Source organism: Thalassophryne amazonica, chromosome 16 (assembly GCF_902500255.1).
Source record: "Thalassophryne amazonica chromosome 16, fThaAma1.1, whole genome shotgun sequence".
NCBI classification, from domain to species: domain Eukaryota; kingdom Metazoa; phylum Chordata; class Actinopteri; order Batrachoidiformes; family Batrachoididae; genus Thalassophryne; species Thalassophryne amazonica.
Window position 1 is genome coordinate 25,219,326 of NC_047118.1, and position 16,588 is coordinate 25,235,913.

Sequence of the window (16,588 nt, forward strand, 5' to 3'; positions counted from 1 at the left end):
ATGATCTTAGATACAGGGAATGGGCCAATGAACCTGGGAGCAATCTTTCGTGGCACTCCACGAAGCGGCAGATGATGAGTAGACAGCCAAACACGTTGTCCGGGCATGTAGGATGGTGCCACCGACCGTTTGCGATCTGCTGCCTCTTTGTAGCTGTTGGAGGACCGTAGTAGGGCCTTCCGGGCCCACTCCCACGTCCGTCGGCACCGCATGATGAGCCCCAGAGCTGAAGGTACAGGAGAGTGCAGATCTGTGATGGAGAACAAAGAAGGTTGGTGACCAAAGATTACGTGGAAAGGTGAAAAACCAGAAGAGGAGGTAGGCAGGCAGTTATGGGCTAATTCGATCCAAGGTAACTGAGTGGACCAGGAGGCAAGAAATTGTGAGGATAGGATGCGTAAACCTTTTTCTAATTCTTGATTCAGACGTTCCATCTGTCCATTAGCTTGGGGATGGTAACCAGAAGTAAGGCTTGATGTGACCCCGAGTAGATGGCAGAATTCCCTCCAGAATTGTGAAATAAACTGTGGACCCCGGTCAGAGACAATATCCTGAGGCAAACCATGCAATTTGAAGACATGTAACAATAGTGCTTCAGTGGTCTCTTTAGCAGATGGAAGTTTGGGTAATAGCACAAAATGGACCATCTTTGATAACCGGTCAACCACAGTCATGACCACAGTTTGGCCCCTAGAGGGCAGCAGACCTGTTACAAAATCTACAGAAATGTGGGTCCAAGGTCGAACAGGGACAGGTAAGGGCAATAGCGCTCCCGCAGGTTGGCGCATAGATGTTTTATGCATGGCACAGATAGAAAAAGCATTCACGTATCATCAGTTATCATTTTGGGCCACCAAAACCTCTCATTTAGTACGGATAAGGTTCTTTGAGCCCAACGAATAACCTCCCCCCTAAGCGAGTCCAGAACCAATAATTTACCATGAGGACACTCTGGAGGAATGGGAGTATTGCCTACCACTGACCTGATTTTGGATTCAATGTCCCAGGTGAGAGCAGACACAAAACAGGTTTCCGGCAGGATTGGTTCAGGATAGTGAGTGGAGACTGTGGATTCTCCTAGACATGAAAGCACGTCAGGCTTGCTATTCTTGGACCCTGGATGATATGATAAGACAAAATTGAATCTGCTAAAGAAAATAGCCCACGAGCCTGACGTGCATTAAATCTTTTAGCAGTGCGTAGATACTCCAGATTTTTATGGTTGGTCCCGACTAAAAATGGCAACTGTGCTCCCTCCAACCAATGACGCCACTCCTCCAAGGCCACTTTGACCGCCAGCAGTTCGGTCTCCAATGCCATAGTTTCGTTCAGCTATAGTGAGTTTCTTTGACAGAAAGGCGCAGGGATGTAATTTGTTATCCCCAGACCTGGTTTGAGAAAGAACTGCCCCAGTACCAATATCAGATGCATCGACTTCGACCATGAACTGCTGGGTGGGGTCAGGAAGGAGCAACACGGGGGCCATTGTGAAACGATTCTTTAGGTTCTTGAATGCTTCATCACACTTTGGTGTCCATACAAAGGACTTAAGTGAGGAGGTTACATTATGCAGTGGAGCAGCAATTGTACTAAAGTTGCGGATGAATTTGCTATAGAAATTGGCGAACCCCAGGAATCTTTGAACATCTTTGCGACACTTAGGAACTACACAATCCCGGACTGCCGCTACTTTGTCTGGATCCATCTGGATATGTCCTTCAGAAATCACGAAGCCTAAAAATGACACGATGGGGCGGTGGAATTCACATTTTTCTGCTTTAACATAGAGATTATTTCGTAACAAAGTGTGGAGAACGTAGCGGACTTGCTGTTCATGTGTCCTTAGACCAGGGAAGAAAATAAGAATGTCATCCAGATAAACAGATATGCACTTGTTCAAGAACTCGTGCAATACATCATTTATGAGATTCTGAAATACTGCAGGTGCATTGGTGAGTTCAAAAGGCATCACTAAATACTCATAGTAACCAGTAGGAGTATTAAAAGGGGTCTTCCATTCGTCCCCCTCACGAAAACAAACCAGATGATAAGCATTCTACAAATCCAGCTTGGTAAAGACCTTGGCTCCTTCTAATAGCTCAAATGCAGATGAGATTAATGGAAGAGGATAACGATTCTTTACTGTGATGTCGTTAAGTCCTCTGAAATCAATACAGGGATGGAGTGATTTGTCTTTTTTCTCTACAAAGAAAAACCCCACCCCGGCGGGAAAAGACAAAGGACGAATCAAGCCGGCAGCGAGTGAGTCCTGTATATAGGTATTCATAGCTTTGTGTTCCGGTGCCGACAGAGAAAACAATTTTCCCCGGGGGCGTGTGGTCCCTGGGACAAGATCGATTGCGCAGTCATAATCACGGTGTGGTGGAAGTGATTTAGCTTTAGTTTTGCTGAAGACCACCACAAGATAATGATAACAAGTGGGGACCCCCTCTAGATCTGACGCATTTACACCAGAGGTGCTGACTGGCTGGATTAAACAGACATTGTTACAGGTTGGTCCCCATGACTCTATCTTCCCGTGGGACCAGTCAAGGCGGGGTTTGTGACATTGCAACCAGGGATGCCCCAGGATTACCGAGTGACTCATTTTATCAAAAATGTGAAAACTGATGAGTTCGGAATGATTGTCGGGAATAGATAGATGAACTGACTGGGTACGGTACTCAATTTGGCCCAATTGGTGACCATCCACCGCATGGACCACCAGGGGGCGTGATAACCGGTACAATTTAAGGTGGAGGGACCTGGCGAGAGAGGACAGCATAAGGTTAGAGTCAGCACCTGAATCAATGAATACTGACAGGCCAGTGAGGTATAATCTGACTTTAGCTCTGCTTTTATCAAATTCTGGGAGGATGGAACAATTGAGCTCTGACTCACCCGTATTACCGTTCTCGGTAGCACCGGGGCACCCCTGACAGGACAGTGTGTGATAACATGATCAGCTTGTCCACAGTAAAAACAGAGTCCTTCCACCCAGCAGCGATCCTTCTTCTCTCTTGAGAGTTGAGTCTGTCCCACCTGCATGGGTTCTTTGATGGAAGAGGTGGGTCCGGAGCTTGGATGACCGGAAGCGAGTGAATGGTCAGAAGCGGCGACGGACCGAGGAACAGGGTAATGATTGTCTCGGCGTGGGCGGTCAGATGGACAATGGTCGGTGCGGATTGCTAGGGCGATAAGGTCGTCCAGGTCTTCGGGGAGATCCACCGCAATGAGCTGACTCTGTATGCTGTCGTTCAGGCCTTGGAAAAACACATCATGAAGTGCTGCAGGATTACACTCACTCTTCATGGCCAGGATGCAGAAGTCTATGGCATAATTGGCTGCTCGGCGATTGCCTTGCTTCAGTCTCATAAGTGAATGCGCCGCCTGATGCCCAGGAGAGGTTTGCTAGAACACCTGCTGAAGTGACTTGGTGAAGGCTGCCAGAGAGGAGCAAGATGGCGATCCATGGCTCCTGTCAGCCGTGGCCCACGCAGCTGCCTGTCCGGTGAGGTGAATGATGACGAATGCTATCTTCGACTTTTCAGTCGAGAACATTGGCATCATCAGTTCAAAATGAAGCTCACATTGCGTAATAAAGAGCTTGACATCTCCAGACTTACCAGAAAACGCTCAGGTCGAGAAAGCTGATTGCAGACTGCTGGGATCGGTATGGGAGCCAGCGGGACAGCGGACACCCCCGTAGGTGGTGCGGTGGTGGGGGTCGTGCTAGTCGTAGCCTGATGTTTCATGGTGTCAACTAGTTGCTCCATCTGAGCGCTAATGGAAGACATAAAAGTGTCTTGCCGTTTCGCCAGCTCGCTTATGCTGGAATTCAGGGCAGCATGCCGGTCCTCCTGCTGAGCTATCAGCTGGCTGTGATGACGTACTGCCCGCTGAAAAGGATCTGCGTCTGCTGCGTCCATCGTTGGCCAGATCGAGCTATCAGGATTGGTTGACAGGATAGGCAGGACGCAAATGCAGGACGCAGAAACACAGCTTTGTGGCAAAAAATCATTTACTTGATGTTCAGGCTGAGGACGGTACACGGAAAAGTAGTCCACACAGAGCAACAGGATCAAGAGCATCAGGCTAAAGCTGTGGTCGAGGTACATAAGCAGGTAGTCAAAAAGCACAAAAAGGCAATCAGAGCAAGGCAAAAATATACAAACAAGGCTGGAAAGAGGCACTAGGCACATCAATCTGGCGAAGGACAAAGGCAAACTGTGAGACTTATAAAGCACCCAGGTGATTAACTGCAAATCAAGAACAGGTGTGTGGAGAAGCTCCCAGAACCAGGGTGTGGCCAGACAGAGAGAAACACCCACCACCAAGAGCTCAGAGAGGAAGACAAGAGAGAGCAGGACAGAGGACTACTAACCAAATAGACAGAACAAGAGACAGACAGAACCCAAAAGAAACTCAGAAGACCAAAAACCTGACACTACTGACACAAATAAGAGAACAATTCACAAAACAAATATACAGGAAATGTTGCCGGTGCACATTTCATAAATTGTTTCATTCATTTCATAACATTAATCTTAAAACTAAGGGAATTAAAATTCAAATGCTTGTTGTAGATCTTGTACGTTACCTGAAGAATTCGTATTTCAGGATACGTCTACTGTAGCCATTATATTTTTAAACAATACAATGTTTATGGTTTCATTTTTGTTGTTAGTGATATATCAATTGTTTCTCATTTTTGCTTTTGTTCCTTGAACCAGTTCAAAGCCTTGAATTTCTCAAATATTTACAAGTCTGTTCTGTACAGAAGTTGGTAAAAGTGGGTAAATATGTGAAATATGTGTGCATGTAAATATTTCTTCATTTGTGTGTTCTCACTTATAGTAAGCGACAAAACTTTGATGGCATCAGATGAAGCCCTCCCAGAAGAGGAAAAAGTCTCAGTTCCTTGACTGGCCACTTGGGGCTCACTCAATCTTAAACCATGATGTTCTGTAAAATTTGTGGCGTGGTTGCTTTGAGTGACAGCGGCTCAGCCGAATGTCTCTGCCTCTGGTAGCGTCTTTAGCTCAGAGGCTGCTTGATGCAGCTGGTAGCCGCTGTGGAAACTGTGTCTGTCATTTGGAGTATTTTATTACAAACACCTGGAATAATACGGCTTGTTGTGTGGTGAAATGTCCTAACGGATCATCTAAGACATCTCTGCTGCAATATTCACACTGAATGAAACTCTCGTTTTATTTAATGGTGTATGCTAATGGTGTTAGCACTTTTTGCAGCTGTCATTAGCCTGATCGATTAAGCCCCGTAAATACAGCATTAATGAGAAAATCACTGGCTGATAACTTTTAATGTCCACACCAAAACAAATTGTTAGGATAACACCTGCACAGTCCCCAAAAATATGATTTAATAAACACCCTAACCGAGGTTAACATGTTAGCTGAGGTGGCTTGGACTCGAAGAGATGGGTGTGTTCCACCTTCTTTCGTCACACACGAAGCCACCCCTTTATGCTTTAATGAGTTCATTGTGCCACTGCTGTCAACATGGTAACACCCAGACCATGGTGCTTCATATCAGCTGTTCCAAGTCTCTATAGAAAACCTATGGGTGACATCACACAGGCTTTGTCCAGTATATATACACAGTCTTTGGGTATGACCATTAAATTAGTCAAGATGATACAGTTCTCAAAAGTCAAAATCCCAGTCAGCCTTGTTCCACTTGCGACACTCAGATAGGATGAAATGCATGTATTTTCTGATGGGAAATGTAGTCCATCTAGAATTCAGAAATACGTTTTAATAATATTTATAATAGAAGTAGTTGGCAATAAAACTGTGAGGATGGTTGTTAAAAACCCTTGAGATATAATCTTTTGAACATTTTTAAAACTGTAATGTCCTTATGAAATCAGCCAAGATGATGTCATTTTGACATCAGTGTTGTTGAAAATTTCTTAATAATTCTTGAATTCTTGAATAATTCACTTAAACTTGTAATACATAAATAAAATTAAAATAAAGCTGTGCTAGATCTTCAAGTTTCTGAATAATAATATATGCAGAAAAGTTGGATCCCATTCTACGTTAACCTATGGACTCTTATATTCAAACTAACATGTTTGTGTCTCTTTTTTTTTTAGTTTCAGGATGTAGAAAGAAGTCAAGAATTTTTAATTGTAAATATTAGAAAAGAATATGTGGTACAGACTTTAAACTTTAAATGCCCTTTTTATTTCACTGTGACTTCAGGAGTCTATTCATAAAAGGCATAGAGAGCAGGTCTGAAAGCACTTAACCCACATAACTAAAAGATGTCATAAATGTTGACCTCAAGCACAGTGCCTGATGTTACCCAGGGCTGGAGTCACCGCGACATTTGGAAATGGGGCCTGAAGGATCCACAAAGTGGTTTCAGTTTAAAGACAATGTTGTCATTGCTGTTACACAACTTCTGGATTCAGTTAACATTACATAGTGTTTTAAAGGCAAAGTAGAGAACAAATATAGAAAATTAGCAAAAGGCAAGTTGACATGCAAAAATTCTGTATGTGAACTTCTTGTTACACAATGGACACACATAGAATGTGTGAAAAGCATTCCCATGGACAGAGTTAAAATTCTTCTTTGTCTTTTGGTTGTTCCCGTTAGGGGTCGCCACAGCAGATCAATTGTTTCCATCTCACCCTGTCCTCTGTATATTCCTCTGTCACACCAACCACCTGCATGTCCTCCCTCAGCACATCCATAAACCTCCTCTTTGGCTCCCTCTTCTCCTCCTGCCTGGTGGCTCCATCCTTAGCATCCTTCTCCCTATATACCCTGGGTCCCCACTCTGCACATGTCCAAACCATCTCAATATTGCCTCTCTGACTTTGTCTCCAAACTGTCCCACCTGAGCTGTCCCTCTGATATGTTCATTCCTAATCTTCATCTTGTCACTCCCAAAGAGACTCTCAACATCTTCAGCTCTGCCACCTCCAGCTTTGCCTCCTGTCTTTTTGTTAGTGCCACCGTCTCTAAGCTGTACAACATAGCTGGTCTCTCTCTATTGTCTTGTAAACTTTCCCCTTCACTCTTGTTGATATTCTTCGGTCACAAATCACTCTTGCAACCTTTCTCCACCCACTCCACCCTGCCTGCACTCTCTTCTTCACCTCTCTACCACAGTCTCCATTACGTTGAACAGTTGACCCCAAATATTTAAACTCATCTACTTTCACCACTTCTGCTCCTTGTAACTAGGAGTACTATTCCACTGGGCTCCCTCCCATTCACACACATGTACTCAGTCTTGCGTCTACTGTCTTTCATTCCTCTTCTCTCCAAAGCATATCTCCACCTCTCCAAGCTAGACTCAACTTGCTCTCTACTCTCACTACAGATCACAATGTCATCTGCAAACATCATAGTCCATGTGGACTCCTGTCTGATCTCATCCGTCAACCTGTCCATCACTACTGCAAACAAGAAAGGACTCAGAGCTAATCCTTGGTGTAATCCTAAATCCACCTTGAATGAGTCTGTCATTCCCACTGCGCATCTCACCGCTGTCACACTATTCTTGTACATGTCCTGCACTACCCTAACATACTTCTCTGCCACTCAAGACTTCCTCATACAATACCACAGCTCTTCTCTTGGCTCCCTATTATAAGCTTTTTCTAAGTCCACAATCACACAATGTAACTCTTTCTGGCCTTCTCTGTACTTCTCCAGCAGTATTCTCAGAGCAAACATTGCATCTGTAGTGCTCTTTCTTGGCATGAAACCATATTGCTGCTCACAGATCTTCACCTGTTTTCTAAGCCTAACTTCTACTACTCTTTCCCATAACTTCATGCTGTGGCTGATCAACTTTATGCCTCTGTAGTTACTGCAGCTCTGCACATCACCCTTGTTCTTGAAAATAGGAACCAGCACACTTCGTCTCCACTCCTCAGGCATCCTCTCACTTTCCAAGATTTTATTAAACAATCTGGTTAGAAACTCTACTGCCATCTCTCCTAGACATTTCCATGCCTCCACTGGAATGTCATCTGGACCAACTGCCTTTCCACTCTTCATCCTCTTCATAGCAGCCCTCACTTCTTCCTTACTACTACTACTACTACTAATACTACTTGTATTTCCTGATTTACTCTCACCACATCATCCAGCCTTTGCTCTTGCTCATTTTCTTTAGTCATCAGCTCTTCAAAATATTCCCTCTACCTTTTCAGCACACACTTCTCACTTGTCAGCACATTACCATCTGCATCTTTTACCACCCTAAACTGCTGCACATCCTTTCCAGCTCTGTCCCTTTGTCTGGCCAATTGGTACAAGTCCTTTTCTCCTTCCTTACTCTTCAACTTCTTGTACAGCTCGCAATATGCCTTTTCCTTCACTTTTGCCACTTCTGTTTTCGCCTTACACCACCTCTCCTTGTACTCCTGTCTAGTTTCTTCATCTCTCCGACTATCCCAAAATTTTTTCACCAAACTCTTTCTCCTTATGCTTTCCTGGACCTCTTCATTCCACCACCAAGTCTCCTTGTCTTCCTTCCACTGTCCAGATGTCATACCCAGTACTGTCCTAGCTGTCTCCCTCACCACATCTGCAGTACATTTCCAGTTGTCCAAAATTGCTTCCCCTCCAACCAGTGCTTATCTCACCTGCTCGTTAAATTTCACACAACAGTCTTCCTCCTTCAGCTTCCACCATCTGATCCTTTGAGCTCTCACTCTCTTCTTCTTCTTTACCTCTAAAGTCATCCTATAAACAACCATCCTATGCTGTCTAACGACACTCTCTCCTGCCACCACCTTACAGTCTCTGATTTCTTTTAGTTTGCATCTCCTATAAAGAATGTAGTCCACCTGTGTGCACCTTCCTCCACTCTTATATGTTACCCTGTGCTCCTCCCTTTTCTTAAAGTAGGTATTCACCACAGTCATTTCCATCATTTTTGCAAAATCAACTACCATCTGTCCTTCCCCATTCCTATCCTTGATACCATATCTACCCATTACTTCCTCATCACCTCTGTTCCCTTCACCAACATGCCCATTGAAGTTTGCTCCTATCACCACTCTTTCATGCTTGGGCACACTCTCCACCACCTCATCTAACACACTCCAGAAATCTTCTTTCTCCTTCATCTCACAACCTACCTATGGGGGATATGCACTGATGATATTCATCATCACCCCTTCAATTTCCAACTTCACACTCATCACCCTGTCAGACACTCGCTTAACCTCCAACACACTTTTAACATACTCTTCCTTTAAAATGACCCCAACACCATTTCTCTTCCTGTCCTCACCATGGTACAACAACTTGTATCCACCGCCGATGCTCCTGCTCTTACTTCCCTTCCATTTGACTCTTGCACACATAATATGTCTACCTTTCTCCTCTCCATCATATCAGCCAGCTCTCTCCCTTTACCAGTCATACTACCAACATTCAAAGTCCCCACTCTCATTTCCACCCTTCTAGTTTTCTTCTTCTCCCGCTGTTTGTGGAAACGTTCTCCTCCTCTTCTGCGTTGTCTTCGCCCAGCAGTAGCCCAATTTCCACCGACACCCTGTTGGGCAACAGCACCGGTGGCGGACATTGTTAACCCGGGCCGCGACCACTGCAGTATAGAAATTCGATTCTTAGTCTGCATAGTTGGGTTGGCTTGTTTTACACCCGATGTCCTTCCTGATGCAACCCTCCTCATTTATCCGGGTTTGGGACCGGCACTCAGAATGTACTGGCTGCACACCCCATGTGACTGGTTAAAATTACACCTATGAATAGTTAAATTACACTTTCAGGGGTGAATCAACACTGATATCAAGCAGTGGGCACAGCTCAACTAAATCTAAGTTTTAAAACCAGTAATCCACCAAGTGAAAAGCTTGTGGCAATCCCTCAGTGGTGAGGAATATTGTCTCTTGATCTTCTCCTGGATGGGCTAGTGTACGCAGAGATTACTGAACAGGCGCAGTCTTGATGTGCGCTATTTCCAGGGTCGATTTGGAGACGTCTGTGCGTGGGTTTCTTTAATGTGGGAATGTCGTTGCAGGCCAACAAACACATGGTCTTTGACAGATCCTTAGCCTGGTCCGATGGCTGGGAAATCCCAGACGATTAGAGTCTGAGGAACGCTGCAGTCTTCTTCTGCCTTCAGAGCCACTGGGTTACAAGCCATCATCTCCTCTTTCTGATCCTCAATTCTTCTTGTTTCACCATCACTCTGTTAGCCATCTTGTGTTCAGGGTTCCTGTTGGGCCTTCATGTTTACTATAGCGGCCACTTGATGCACATGGCCGCCATCGTACTTCAGTCCATCAGACAATTCCCTACTTGATCCTTTACCCAGGTGTCATGATGGTGATGGGGTTGGATCTCCACACTTACTAAAAACTTAACTGTGATCATGCCAAACCGATAAACCGCTAAAATATTTACATTCAACATACAGCATATTGACAGCACAAAAATACAGATGGGAAATAATTTTAATCATCTAATTACTTTATTTGACATTTACTCTAGCTTGACCTCATCTTCCATCTCCTTCAGGTGACGCTTGGTTTTTCACAATGTGTCAGTTTCGCAATCTATTACTGCTGTGTTTCTCAACTCTTTTCCCAAAGTATTGCACATTTTCCATTTGTCTGTGATCTACTCAGACCAGATCAGATCAGTCATGTGTGATCAGCCAATCGCCAGATAGAAACAATGGAACACTCCCGATTTTGCTCATTATGTGTAGCTGGAAGATGAAGAAATTGAAAATGCACAGTATTTTAGGTCCTGAGGACCAGGACTGGGAGACACTGTATTATTGTATATGCTCCAAACATTGGTGATTTTACGGTTTACAAACTTTTTTGATGATTAAACTTTATTCAAAAACATGTCAGCTGACATAAGTTGGACTAAATTTAGTGGAAGCAAATTGGCCTATTAATGGTTTTCAAAGTCAGCTGAAAAGCTAATCCGCTGTTGACATGATACAATATATTTCAATTCTACGAGGTCTATTAAAAAAGAAACAGACAGTTTTATTTAAAAAAAAACTATATGGATTTGAATCACGTGTGATTACATCAGCCAAGCTTGAACCCTCGTGCGCATGCGTGAGTTTTTTCACGCCTGTCAGTGACGTTATTCACCTGTGAGCACACCTTGTGGAAGGAGTGGTCCAGCCCCCTCATCGGATTTTCATTGTCTGAGAAGTTGCTGAGAGACTGGCGCTGTGCTTGATCAAACTTTTTCAAAAACTGTGAGGCACATCCGAATGGACACCATTCGAGAAATTCAGCTGGTTTTCGGTGTAAATTTTAACGACTGATGAGAGATTTTGGATTGTTTCTATCACTGTAAGGACTTCCCACGGAGCGGGACGTCGCGCAGCGCTCCGAGGCAACATTGTCATCCTGTTTCAAGCTGAAAACCTCCAAATTTAAGCCTCTGTTGACCCAGGACGTCGTGAGAGAACAGAGAACTTTCAGAAGAGGTCGGAATCAGCAGTTTATCCAGACATTCCACTGTTAAAGGAGATTTTTTTAATGAAAGACGTGTGGACGGATTGGCGCATCAGCTCGCAGCCGGCGCCGCCACAGGAAAAACACAGCCGTGTTGATAACCATTTGTAAAATCCAGGCAGCTTTTGGTGGCTTTCAGTTGAGTGAGTATCTGAGAAATTGTTTAACAGCAGGGCATGTTCCAACTTGTCCTTAAGGCTTCCAATGGAGGTGTTTTTCCTGTGGCGGGTGCGCCGCGCCGGCTGCGAGCCGACGCGCCAATCCGTCCGCACGTCTTTCATTAAAAAAATCTCTCATCAGCCGTTAAAATTTTCACCGAAAACCAGCTGAATTTCTCGAATGGTATCCACTCGGATGTGCCTCACAGTTTTTGAAAAAATTTTGATCAAGCACAGCGCCAGTCTCTCAGCAACTTCTCAGACAAAGGAATTCCGACCAGGGGGCTGGACCACTCCTTCCACAAGGCATGCTCACAGGCGAATGACGTCACCGACAGGCGTGAAAAAACTCTTGCATGCCCACGAGGGTTCAAGCTTGGCTGATGTAATCACACGTGATTCAAATCCGTATGGTTTTTTTAAAAAATAATAAGGTCGGATACTTTTCTCACAGACCTCGTGTGTGTGTGTGTATATATATATATATTAGAACTGAAATATATTGGAAAAGAAGAAAGCTTTTTTTTTCACAGAGCATAATGTAAGTCATGCAACAAAGATGAAATATGTGAGATTCCTAAAAACAGAACACCAACATCAAATAAAAATGTTTCCTATTGAGAGACAAAACAAACTGAGGAGGTGGTGTGTGTGTGTGTGTGTGTGTGTGTGTGTGTGTGTGTGTGTGTGTGTGTGTGTGTGTGTGTGTGTGTGTGTGTGTGTGTGTGTGTGTGTGTGTGTGTGTGTGTGTGTGTGTGTGTGTGTGTGTGTGTGTGTGTGTGAATGCATGTACAGTGCATCTGGAAAGTATTCACAGCCCTTCACTTTTCCACATTTGGTTATGTTCCAGCCTTATTCCAAAATGGATGAAATTCTTTTTTTTTCCTCAAAATTTGACACACAGTACCCCATAATGACAATGAGGAAAAATGTTTTTTGTTTTTTAGATTTTTGCAAATTTGTTTAAAATATGAAATCTCACAAATCACACGTACATAAGGATTCACAGTCTTTGCCATGAAGCTCAAAACTGAGCTCAGGTGCATCCTGTTTCCACAGCTTAATTTGGAGTCCACCTGGGGTAAATTCAGTTGATTTGACATAATTTGGAAAGGTACAAACCTGTCTACATAGAAAGTCCCACAGTTGATGGTGCATGTGAGAGCACAAACCATGAAGTCAAAGGAACTGTCTGTAGACCTTTGAGACAGCATTGTCTCGAGGCACAGATCTGGGTACAGTAACATTTTTGCTGCTTTGAATGTCCCATTGAGCACAGCGGCCTCCATCATCTGTAAATGGAAGAAGTTCAGATCCACCAGGACTCTTCCTAGAGCTGGCCGCCCGTCTAAACTGTGTGACCAGGGGAGAAGGGCCTTAGTCAAGGAGGTGACCAAGAACCCAATGGTCACTCTGTCAGAGCTCTAGCATTCCTCTTTGGAGACATGAGAACCTTCCAGAAGGACAGTCATCTCTGCAACAATCCACCAATCAGGCCTGTATGGTAGAGTGCCACTCCTTAGTAAGAGGCACATGACAGCCCACCTGGAGTTTTCCAAAAGGCACCTGAAGGACTCGCAGACAATGAGAAACAAAATTCTCTGGTCTGATGAGACAAAGATTGAACTCTTTGGCGTGAATACCAGGTGTTTGGAGGAAATCAATCAATCAATCAATCAACATTTATTTATAAAGCACTTTACAGCACCGACCGGTGTCCAAAGTGCTTAACATTAAAAACACAAATTTACAAAAATAAAACACATATAAAATAAAATGTTAAAACAACACATAAAAAAAGAACATAAAAATAACTGGAGGAAACCAGGCACCATCCCTACAGTGAAGCATGGTGGTGGCAGCATCATGCTGTGGGGATGTTTTTGAGTGACAATAACTGGGACACTAGTCAGGATTGAGGGAAAAATGAATTCAGCAATGTACAGAGACATCCTGGATGAAACCTGCTCCAGAGCGCTCTTGACCTCAGACTGGAGTGATGGGTCATCTTTCAGAAGGACAATTACCCCAAGCACACAGTCAAGATAACAAAGGAGTGGCTTCAGGACAACTCTGTGAATGTTCTTGAGTGGTCCACCCAGAGCCCAGACCTGAATCTGATTGAACATCTCTGGAGTGATCTGAAAATGGCTGTGCACTGATGGAGCTAGAGAGGTGCTGCAAAGGTGCATCAACAAAATGTTGAACAAAGGGTGTGAATACTTATGTTCATGTGATTTGTTTTTTTTTTTTGTTGTTTTTTTTTTTAGTTTTTACTCTTAATAAATTTGCAAAAATAAAACTAAAAATAACTTTCATGTTGTCATTCAGCCCAGTCTGACGTTTTATTTATTTATTTATTTATTTTCGTGCTCCCGTGACAAAATGAGTCAAATTTTTGTGACGGAGCTTTTTTTAAGTCACTATTCCTAACCCTATAGATTAATGTATATTTTGTGCTGCTGAAGCACGACTTGCCGTGAGACCAGGATGTGTCATTATGGGTTGTGAGTAGAATTTTGAGGGAATAAAATGAATTTACTTAATTTTGGAATAAGGCTGTAACATCACAAAATGTAGAAAAAGTGAAGTGCTGTGAATACTTTCTGGATGTACACTATAACCATGTTTGTATGTACATGTGCACAAAAAGGGGTTACATACCAAAATGCTGAATACAGTATATTTCACTATGTGACATATTTCGCTATGTGACATATGCACCAATTTCCCGTTGAAAAACAGGCCTGGATTCCGAGAGATACAGCCCCCACAGGGGCTCCATCTTGTGAGAGACCCCGAAGAAAGCCAACAAGTGTTTTTTTAAAAAAGGCAATGTAGGCAGTACAGTGGATAGGTTTCATTCCCGCAATACCTAACCTTATTGGCTCATGTAGACAGAGGGGAAGCCCCGCCCCTTGTCTTCAGCCCACAGTTGTTCAGTACCTCATGGACCCTAACTCCTTTGTTTGCTAGACTTTCTGAGCAGATAAAACCAGTTCAGACCAAACAGATAACTAAAATTCACCAAAAAATATAACCATTTAAGCATAGCAAATAAAATATAACAAAAAGCACACATATATCTAACACTGATTACTAATATTGGTTTTGGCTAGAGTATAAAAAGTAATAAAGATAACTAAAAGGCAAAACAAACTATAGGCAACATGCAGGGAAAAAATGAAGAACAGAAAACAAAATCCGGGACTAACGAATAACAGATAATGCAATAAATGACTGAACAAAGAATACCATGATAAACCAAAACCAGGGACAAAAATATAATGTACAAAAGGGATGATCAGAACCAAACTAGAATGAGAATAAACAAGTGACCTAAATAAAACAACTATTAAATCAAAACCGGGGCAGACAGTGGACAAAGAAAAGGGGACAACTGAAGACTGGAACATAAACAGGGCTGAAACCTGACAGACACCATTAAATTTTGGAGGCGATCTGGATCCAGATCTGGATTCTGGATCAAGATTTCACTTCATATAGGCTTTGAAGGATTACTTCAAAACTGCTTAACAGATTCTCACCAAATTTTACCACAGTTCAATATTAGGGTATGGAAGACTCCATTAAATTTTGGAGGTTCGGATTCGCAGACGTCAGAAATCTCTGGTTGCTCTTCTTGCCTGTGCAATGTGTTGTGGGTGGGTATGGTCGGTGAAAAGATCGCTGAGCTCAATACAACAAATACATGCAATTTGGTCACTTTTTAAAGGGGTCAGAGTTGTCAATAAAGTCAATTTATTGTACAATGGTTCATTTCAGGTCAGCTTGGTGTATAAATTTCATTGTTCCAGGCAGTGAGAGCTGTCAACTTGCTGTTAGAATCAAGTTAGAGACAAAACAAAACCAGCTGATTTCAGTAGAACAGCATACAAACCGATGAGTTTTCACCGAGTGGCCAGCCGTGGAAGTACTCATTCTCGCCTTCAGATTAGCCAGTTTGACAAAGTGACGTAATGCAAACCTCAAGAATAGGCTTGGTGTATAAGTTCCAACAAAAACAAATGCATGATTTTAGGGTTGACAAACTTTTTTGTCCGGTAAACAAAAAAAAAGTTACCTTACTTTTAATGGAAGCTAAATTATTATTATTATTATTATTATTATTATTATTATTATTATTATTATTATTATTATTATTATTATTATTATTATTATTATTATTATTATTATTACTAATATTGTTATTATTATTATTTATCTGAAAAGCTGGACAGCTAATGAACAAGTTAACTTTGCTAATTATCTGTTAGCTGATTAATTGAACTGTGCCCTCCACTGGTCATAGGCATTTTAAAACATTGTAAATAACTAGGAACAAATTCTTGTGGTCCTTGTGAGTTGATTCCAGATTTTTATCATAAATTGTGACCTGGCCTCAGTATGATCCTAAATGTTGTGTCGCTGCAGGGCTTTTCAAAGTAGGTTTGTCCAATCCTGTGCTTTGGCAAGCTGCAGAAATACGCAGAACATACATTCTATGACCCAGAACCTTGTTCTGTTGAGCTGCATTATTCTACATGCAAATCCAAATGACCTTTTAAATGTCTGTGGTCTCCTGGTATGTCTTTATATCCTGTCTCTTTTTTCCACATCATTCTCAAGTCTTTGTGTACTTGTGCACTGATACAAGCCTTTTTCCAGATGTTTAATGCTGTCTTTCCTGTCATCCCTCTGCCCCATGCTTCATTTTGCAGTAAGGAGCAACAGAGGAACCACAATAAGGGGGTCAGTAAGTCAGTATGGGAACAACGTACCAAGGAGCTGCGGAAGCAGACACTGGCATCGAGTCGTGAGGCACTCTATAACGAGCTGGACCCCGATGACCGCTGGAAGGCAAGGACAGGGAGAGCAGAGCACAACAATGTAAAAACGAAATGCAAACACTGGCCATGAGAGC

General features: G+C 42.9%; 1 protein-coding gene across 1 annotated transcript in view; it reads left to right on the forward strand.

Moving 5' to 3' along the window:
• cacna1aa (calcium channel, voltage-dependent, P/Q type, alpha 1A subunit, a) overlaps positions 1–16,588 on the forward strand; it is a 327,384-nt gene that overhangs the window by 172,847 nt on the left and 137,949 nt on the right. The window contains 1 exon segment of the mRNA XM_034189657.1: positions 16,386–16,554. Within this exon segment, the coding sequence (XP_034045548.1) occupies positions 16,386–16,554 (169 nt within the window).